Source organism: Gekko japonicus, unplaced genomic scaffold, assembly GCF_001447785.1.
Source record: "Gekko japonicus isolate JY-2015 unplaced genomic scaffold, Gekko_japonicus_V1.1 scaffold385, whole genome shotgun sequence".
NCBI lineage: Eukaryota > Metazoa > Chordata > Lepidosauria > Squamata > Gekkonidae > Gekko > Gekko japonicus.
Window position 1 is genome coordinate 1,142,245 of NW_015162489.1, and position 8,918 is coordinate 1,151,162.

The following is an 8,918-nucleotide window of genomic DNA, read 5'->3' on the forward strand; positions in this document are numbered from 1 at the left end:
AAAAGTCCTAAACTGTGTTTTCAACACCCTTGAGTTTTAAAATCCATTTGGGATGTTAGTACAAGAGTTGGTGATAGGGAACCTGATGTACACTCACTTTACTTACTGAATTAGTTTTTCTGTTGACTGCTGTTGCTTCCAATCAGATTCCCCAGAAAAACCCTTTCATGGATTCTGCTGTATGCAGCACACATGTAGATGCTCACAATACAACCAATACTGGCTTGAGTGACAGATTTGATGTGAAAGGGAACAGGATTCTGACTAGAATAATAGGTTTTAGGGGACATAGGGAACATTGGCTCTTTTCGCTGAATTGGGGCCAGATAGGGATTGTAGATGTTAAGCTGAACATGTAGATGCTAAGATGCCTGTTGGGATTGTAGATGTTAAGCTGAACACAGTACTCCACTTTCATCTCTGTGGCTGCCACTTTTAATATCTTTCTCTCTATCTTGCCAGGCCCTTTCTCGCAGATGGAGAGATGCCAGACAGCTGGAACGCATCAGCAGACAGCCTCGAAGCGCGAACTGCTCGCATTATTGTGCCGGTGGTTTTCTCTCTCATCTTTATCCTGGGCACTGTAGGGAATGGCCTGGTGTTGGTTGTGTTGCTGCGTAATGGGCAAGTAAAATACAACACCACCAATCTGTTCATCCTCAACCTGGCTGTGGCAGACCTCTGCTTCATCGTCTTCTGTGTGCCCTTCCAGGCCACCATCTACACCCTGGATGGGTGGCTCTTTGGTGCCTTTGCTTGCAAGGCAGTGCACTTTCTCATCTACCTCACCATGTATGCCAGCAGTTTCACCCTGGCGGCTGTCTCTGTGGACAGGTAAATGTCAGCGTCTCTCCAGGAATCCCAATTCTTTGTCCCCCAAATCAACAGACATGATCCATGTAGCATGGCTTACTTCTTCCATGGAAGGAGACAGTTAATACATTTTTATTTCATCCTTCTTCCAAGGAGATCTGGACAGTGTATACCACTCTCCCCTCCTCTATTTCATTCTCACAAAACCCTCTGAGGTAGAGGAGGCTGGGAGAGAGTGACTGGCCCAAGGTCACCTAATGAGCTGCATGACAGAGGGGGAATTGGAACCGAATCCACATTCAGATCCACATCCAGCACTCTAACCACTATACTTCAGTTGGCTATACCATACTACCACAGTCACCCTCTTAGACCTGTTTCAAAAATACTGATTCCCTCTACTTTTAACCCATCTTCTGCCCATTTCACAAGCCACATAAGAGTATTTCTTGCTTTCTCCTCTAGGGTGCGTTCAGACGGGCAGCTAATCCCGCCATTATGCCGGCTCACATTTGATCCCGATCTTTTTAACCCATCCTCGCACGACCAGACATTCCCTGGGGGAATTGCCTTACCGCACACTGCTTCCGCTGTGGATTGTCTAGATGGTGTCCACTGAAGGAGGCACTCGTGGTGGTGGGGTTTTAAAAAACTTTTTGCGCATGTGCATAGGCATATCGCGGCCTTGTTTATCCGCGCATGTGCAGAATGAACATTTTTTTTAAAATGGGCGCCATTTTTAATGGCGCACTGGAACGATCAGACAGGGGAAAGTCCGCGAGTGGCCCGTCGGAACCGAAAACTCCAGATTTAAAGTAGTATCTTTTTAGTATGGCTCCGAAGCGCGGCAAAATGGGATGCTCACGGAGGACGGACGTTTCCCAGATGTTGATGTCTGGACATTACATTTAAATCCATGAGGTACTGTCTGAACACACCCTCAGACTTTCTCTAGTTTTATGACTCTAGTATATCCTTCTCATATTTCTCCCTCCCTGTCCGGCCTTGATACTTCCCTTAGCAACCTTATCCTACTTAGAGCACTTTTTATTTCCTCACAAAGGTTCCTGTCAGAACACTCATTCTCCCAGTTAGTTAGGTTTTGGGCATCCCCTAGGCCCATAGGTTTCAGAGCCCAGTCTGTATTCTGTGTATACTGAAAGAAACCTAGAAAACTGCATACCAAATTCTGTGGGAATTATGCAGCTGGGACATATTGAGTTGGATCCAAACTAAATTGGCCATTGCTGTTGATTCCCCCTTCCTGCTGCACACCCTCCTCATGACATTCATCAGGGCCCCCTGCACCCAAGAGAAGTATTCATTTTATCTTTTTAAAAAGATTTTTGCATTTTTTTTTGTGTGTGCGCATATGTGTGTGCGTGTGCCCATGCCTGGAAGTCATGGGAACCTCTGGCGACTCCTTACTGGAGCATGGAGGATGTTCAGAGAAGTGGCTTGATAGGCTGCCTCTGGGCTCCCAGCCCTGGTATTCTCTGGAGGTCTCCCATCCAAAGACTTGCCAGGTTCAACCCTGCTTAGCTTCCAAGTTCTGATGCGACCGGGCTTGCCTGGGCTATCCAAGTCAGGGCGCCCAAGAGCAACATTTTGTGGAGATCAGAGGGCTGCAGTGGAAGGGGAGAGCCAGGAGAGTTTCATTCTGCCATTGGAAAAATGCCTACATTTTGTAAATTGTTGTAGATCCAAATATTGGGTTACACTGGAAATGTTCATGACACTTGAAGCAGAGTTGGTGAAGAACCTGAAAAGGGACTGTCACTGGGGTGATGGCATTAAGGATGTGTGGCACGGAAGGCAGGAAAGAACAATGATGTATGTGGCATCGACAACAATAATTCCTGTCTTAAACATTATCTCCTCCTCCAGGTATCTGGCTATTCGATACCCACTGAAATCCAGGGACCTCCGTACTTCTCGCAACGCAGCTCTTGCCATGGTACTAATTTGGACACTATCATTGCTTTTTGCGGGACCTTATCTCAGCTACTACCAAATAGTCCACTATCAGGAGATGCCAATCTGCATCCCTATTTGGGAGGACCAACGCCGCAAGATCTTGGATATCCTCACTTTTGTATTTGGCTATGTCCTCCCTGTGTTTGTTGTCAGCCTGGCTTATGCTAGGACCATTAAGTTCTTGTGGACATCTGTAGACCCTATTGAGAGAATCTCAGAGTCCCGTAAAGCCAAGCGCAGGGTCACCAAAATGATTGTTGCCGTGGCTGTTCTCTTCTGCTTGTGTTGGCTGCCTCACCACTTGGTGATCTTGTGCTTTTGGTTTGGCTCTTTTCCTTTCAACCGAGCCACCTATGTTTGTCGCCTGGCTTCCCATTGCCTGTCCTATGCTAATTCTTGCCTCAACCCAATTGTCTACGCACTTATCTCCAAGCATTTCCGCAAGCGATTCAAGCAGGTCTTCACGTGTCTTCTCATTCAGGACAAGAACAGAAAGAAGCAAGCTGACAACAAGGTCCATGTTGCCAATATTGCCAATGGTCTAGTCAACCCTATGGGGGGGTTCTATGGAGGGAACACTGAGGTAACCCAGCTCCACGAGGAGAATATGAGGTGTTACCACGGCCTGATGCTGAAAGAAGTAGAAGGGGTTCTTCCTGAGGCGTGGCCTCTTAAGTTAGAAGACACAACCCTCTCTGATCAGCAGGGGCTGGTGGATGAAGAAGGTTCTGGAAAAGCTAACACCCCACTGGCTGACACATCACACAGAACTCCTCATCACGCAGGAGGGCTCTAACCTAACTATCCATGGCAGATATTATGAATGGAAGAGTCATTCCTTTCAGCATAACAGTCGTGATCTCATCCATATCAGGTGTGTTGTTGGTGGAGAACAGGCTGATTCCAGTGAACTTTCATCAATACAGTCAGATTACCCATAACTCCTCAGTACAAATGTCAACATTGTCAAATTAGGCTTCGTTTTAATAGTGCTGGTTACACCCTGTTCTTGCACCAATGGATGCAGAAAAGCATAAATTTTTAAAAGGCTGATGCATGCTGTTATAGAAATGAAAGGTATTTCTGAAAACTAGACCTAGGGGAGACAAAATTAAATTAAAACAGAAAGAAGCAGTTAGGGACACTTTTTTCTTCATTGTAAGTAATATTTATTCCCTACTTGGTCATGGAATCTGGCTGGGTGATTTGGGGCCAGTCACACATTCTAATTCTAACCAACCCGACAGGATTATTGTGAGGATAAAGAGGAGAACAATGTAATCCAATTTGGGTCCCCACTGGGGAGAAAGGCAAGGTACAAGTAAGAAAGGCAAGTAAATAAACAAACATAAAATGTAATGAACATACTATGCAGAACAAACAAGTGCCATGGCTCTGCACAGAGGCATAGTAACTAAATAGACAGGACAAGCTAGAAAAGGAGGGAAGCATCAAGGATTTATTTGGGGATTTTTACAATATAAAGGAAGAGTCAGATAGAAATTAAGGTTAGGAACATGTGGTGGAAAGTGCATTCAAGTCACAGCCAGCTGACGTGGCCCCATTGGGTTTTCAAGGCAAGACACGTCCAGATGTGGTTTGCCATTGCATGCCTCTGCATAGGGACCCTGTACTTCCTTGGTGTTCTCCCATCCAAATACTAACCAGGACCAACCTTGCTTAGTTTCCAAGATCTGATGAGATCAGGCTAGCCTGGGCCTTCCAGGTCTGTAGTTAGGAACCTATGGACTGTCTTATCCTCAGTCAGAGCATTGGGCCATCTGGCTCAGTAGTGGCTACTCTGACTGCTGGTGGCTTTCCAGACAGAAAAAGATTTTCCTAGTCCTGCTACTAGAAACCTCTTTAAAGTAGAGAGATCAAAATTCATTTATTGTACTTACAGTCTGGCTTTCTGAGAGTAAACCCACAGGCCTTCTGTGTACAAAGCATGCATGCTATCACTCAGCCACGGATCCAGTTCTGGGCAGTTCAGAAAAGAATCTCTTATTGGGATATTCATGCCCCATTTTTCTCCCCAATGGGGACTCAGAACCGCTTACAACATAATTCTTCCTTCTTCCATTTTATCCTCACAACACCAATCCTATGAGGTGGGCTAGGCGGAGAGAAAACGACTGGCCCGCCCAGCAAGCTTCCATGGCAAAGGAAACATGGCAAGTGCAAACTTGGGTTCCCCAGATCTCTGTTCCACACTCAAACCACTATACCATTACTGACTTTGCTAAAGAAATAGAGAAGGGCCTTTTTTTCTGATGGAAGAAGGGGATGAATAAATAGACGGGGAAAGCCAGAAACATGGAGATAGAAGAAGACCATGTACTTGTTTGCACTGATTGTAGCTGAAGTTTTGTGCAGAGGAGAGTGCAAGGAACTGGCCTGAAGGAAAATGTCCATTCCTTTTAATAAAGGCTTAAATGTGTGGCAGCTGAAGCTTTTTGAGGCAGGAAGGTAAATAACATCACCTGGTAAATCATATCCCATTAAACCCCTGTTAAAGGGCAAAACATTTTTCTCCAGGTCAGTTGGCAACCTTAGCAAGAGATCTTTTCTCTCCTTTGCACAGAGGTGTACTCAGAGTGAACTTTACTCCAGAATCCTCCATTCTCTTTCAACATCCACCCCCAGGGCCAAGAAACAAGTATTAGTAATCTAAAATCCTAAAATATTGCTAAAGACTTGAAAGTCTCATACTTGTTGGGTCGTCATATTCAACAATAGTTCTGGCAGTAAATCTGCTGACACTCTCTAGAATAGGGCTGCTAGGTCCCCCCTGGCCACCAGCGGGGGATGGAGGGGTTAGGGCTGCCAGATCCAGTTAGAGAAACTCCTGGATATTTGGGGATGGAGCCTGGGGAGGACAGGGATCTCAATGGGATAGAATCTAACCTCCAAAGCATCCATTTTCTCCAGGGGAACTGATCTCTGTAGTCTGCAGATGAGGGTGTTATTCAATCAGAAGCCTTGCTGGGCAAAAGTCTCACCTGTCCCCATCCACCATAGTGCTTGAAGCATTTCATATATGTAAATACCTAAAGGTTTTGAATATGTAATTACCTAATGAACAAGGTGACAGCAGGGCTCTGGTTTGCTTTGTTGATGATGTGTCAGTCCTTAAATCTGAAGTTCTAATCAGAAGTCTATAGTTTGTAGGCAGGAAAGCAGTGACTGTCCTTAGGAAAAGGAAAAAATATAGGTAATGACACTGTAATCATACTCAGTATAATTCCGTTACCATTTCCTCTGTCTGCCATCTTTCTGAAAATTGCTGCTTTATCAGGCAGCATTTGGGGGTTAACCCATAGATTCTTGCTTATGCTTTGTAGCAGAGAGGGCCTCCTTTTCAATCCTGTTTCTAAACCCTCCATTGGGAGCAAAGTTCATATAAATGGCTTATTAGTCCTGGATGTTATTACTTGAAAAAATTATTGCAAAGCTTACTTTTATTACATTGCATTTCTCACTCTTCCAGTTCTCCTTGGATTGATAGAATCATAGAAGCTTAAGGCACAAAAGGTCTGGGAATTCATCAGGTTGACTTTTCAGTCAGCCTCATTAGAAAGGGATTAGTTCCTTAAAACATATTGCAGAATTTGCCCCAGGCTAACCTAGCAGTTCGAAAGCAAGAAATTGTAAGTAGATAAATAGGTACCACTTCAGTGGGAAGGTAACAGCGTTCCGTGCGCCTTGGTGTTTAGTCATGCTGGCCACATGACCACAGAAATGTCTTTGGACAGCGCTGGCTCTTCGGCTTTGAAACGGAGATGAGCACCGCAACCCTAGAGTCGGATTCGACTGGCTTTCGAGCAAGGGAACCTTTACCTTTTTACTAAAGACAGGCAATAGTTTTTTTTTTTAACTAAAAGTGGTATGAGAGGCATTTTTTCTTATGGTAGGTGCAAACATTTTTTTCTGTCCCAGGGTCCCCACTGGTCAAATAGGTTTTGCAGGTTTTTGAAACAACTGGTATGCGTAAGAGCTTTTGTACCAATAAACTTAAAAAAATCTGAATGGTTCTTTTTAAAAGACTGTATGGCACTATGGTGTTCTATATTCAAATTGTGTCATCATAGATCTTGTCTGTGCCTCCTTGGTTTTGTTTTGTTTTTAAGTAGAGATTAATTTTGCTCAGGTGCCCGCCAAAAGTTTTTCTGAGGCAAAGCTCTAGAAGTTTCTCCAATCGAGTTTCTCTGCCTGAGGCCAGTGCCTCCTATGACAAATGTAGCCCATTACCGGGCAGCAAATGATTTCATTTATTGTTATATGTTCTTGCCACAGAGCAACATGTGGATTTTCTGCCTTTCTTGCCAAAATGTCCTGGGTTTTCCTTGCTTGCATTGAGATTAATTGTTGTGGTTAGTGCAGTCACCATTAGTTAGTAGAGTGCTTAAATAAAGCTACAAACGCAAGAGCGTCACTTTACCAGGTTACTCAGTTTACAAAGCTACACAGAGCCACATTGCAAGTTTAGAAGAAAGATACTTCTCTCTTTATTTGAGAAGTACACTTTGGATAGGAAAGAGCAGAGATTGATAGATTACTAATTTACTAGCTAAAGGATGGACACATATGGTGAGAGGCGTGACTTCCGGTTGATGGCAACATGCTCACGGACTCACCTCCCAGACCTCCCGGGGGTGTATCCATGCTCCGGCGGAGGGAGGGGGTGAGCAGGCTCGTTAACCCCCCCCAGGGGCCCAGCGAAGGGACCCTGGCCAAGGAGCTCTGAGGGGGTAGCCTCTTCAATGGCTGAATGCCGGAAAATCGAGGCTCTCCCTTGCTCCAGTGGTTCGTCCAGCCGAAAGACCGAATGGTACAAGTGAAGCTAACCAGGTCAAGCGCAGGAGATCGGGCGTGAGAAATGATGAAGGAAGCAGGGTCGGAAGACCAATTATGAACGTGAGTCAACTGAGAAACAAATTTTAAAAGAAAAGACGCTCCCTACCCTATGCAGCGGAACGGCAGAAGCGAGCGGGGGAGGGACGCCTCCCATGCGCCTAAATCGCTGTGCAAAAGGAGGGGGAGCGGAAGAATAAACGTGCGATTGCCCAGAAGTACTCACCCATTCGAGCTATACAGTTAAGCGCATATTCAGAGATTTTTAAAAACTTTTGTAAAAGTAAACAAACAGGAAAAAGATGGCGGGGAAGAGGGACAGAGACAAAGAGAAATTTTTAAAAACGAAACCAGAGTCCCCGAAGCCGGAAATGACCAGTGAGACGACGAAGGCGATGGCTGTGGTCATGCACCCTCTACTGGAACAGCTAAATGCCTTTAAAGAGCAGATGTCCGTGGTAACAGCAAATATTACTGTGCAACAAAATCAGCTGTCAGTTGTAATAACAAGCATCACTGCTCAACAAACGCAAATAACGGACTTGATCCAAGTAATAAAGCAGGATGCTGAGAAAGTAAAGGAAATGGCTGAGACAATGTAGAAAATGAGGAAGAAAGTGCAAAAATTGGAAAAGAAAACTGTTTCTTTGGAAGATCAGATGCTGCAAGTGCAAATGGATAAGGATAACATGGTCCTGCGCGTCCAAGGGGTGCCAGAGAATAGAGAAAACTGTTTCTTTGGAAGATCAGATGCTGCAAGTGCAAAAGGATAAGGATAACATGGTCCTGCGCGTCCAAGGGGTGCCAGAGAATAGAGGAGAGAATCTTAAAGAACTTATGAGTGAGCTACTCACCCCAGTAACAGATATAAAGGCGGAACTGTTACTCAACGACATGGATGTGGCCTACAGGTCATATTCAGGATATATAAAGAAAAATAATCTGCCTGGGGAAATTGTAGTAAGATTCTCGAAGAGGCACATCAGGGATGCTATCCTGAAAGCAGTAGCTATGACACCCCTGAAGGTGGGGGCTCAAGAATTTCTAAAGGAGCAGCTGGGAAGGTCAGAGGATGAGAAAAAAGAAGAGGACGGCAGGTCCAGTGGTGAGCTGGAAACTGGTTCATCTGGCGAGGACTCTTTGTCTGAGCAGAGGGCAGCAGCCCCGAAAAGTCCCTACAAACTGCGGAAAAGAGAAAAGAAGAAATAAAGGCTGAAGGACTCTGAATTGTGCCTTTGAGAACTTTGGTTCCAGGGGATGATGGGGGGCACTGT

General features: G+C 45.1%; 1 protein-coding gene across 1 annotated transcript; it reads left to right on the forward strand.

Annotated features, from left to right (window-relative positions):
• Positions 1–484: 484 nt before the first annotated feature.
• On the forward strand, positions 485–3,586 carry GALR3 (galanin receptor 3). Its single transcript, XM_015405969.1, has 2 exons — positions 485–834; positions 2,701–3,586. Exons 1-2 carry the CDS (start codon positions 485–487, stop codon positions 3,584–3,586), a joined length of 1,236 nt encoding a protein of 411 aa, XP_015261455.1.
• Positions 3,587–8,918: the final 5,332 nt, after the last annotated feature.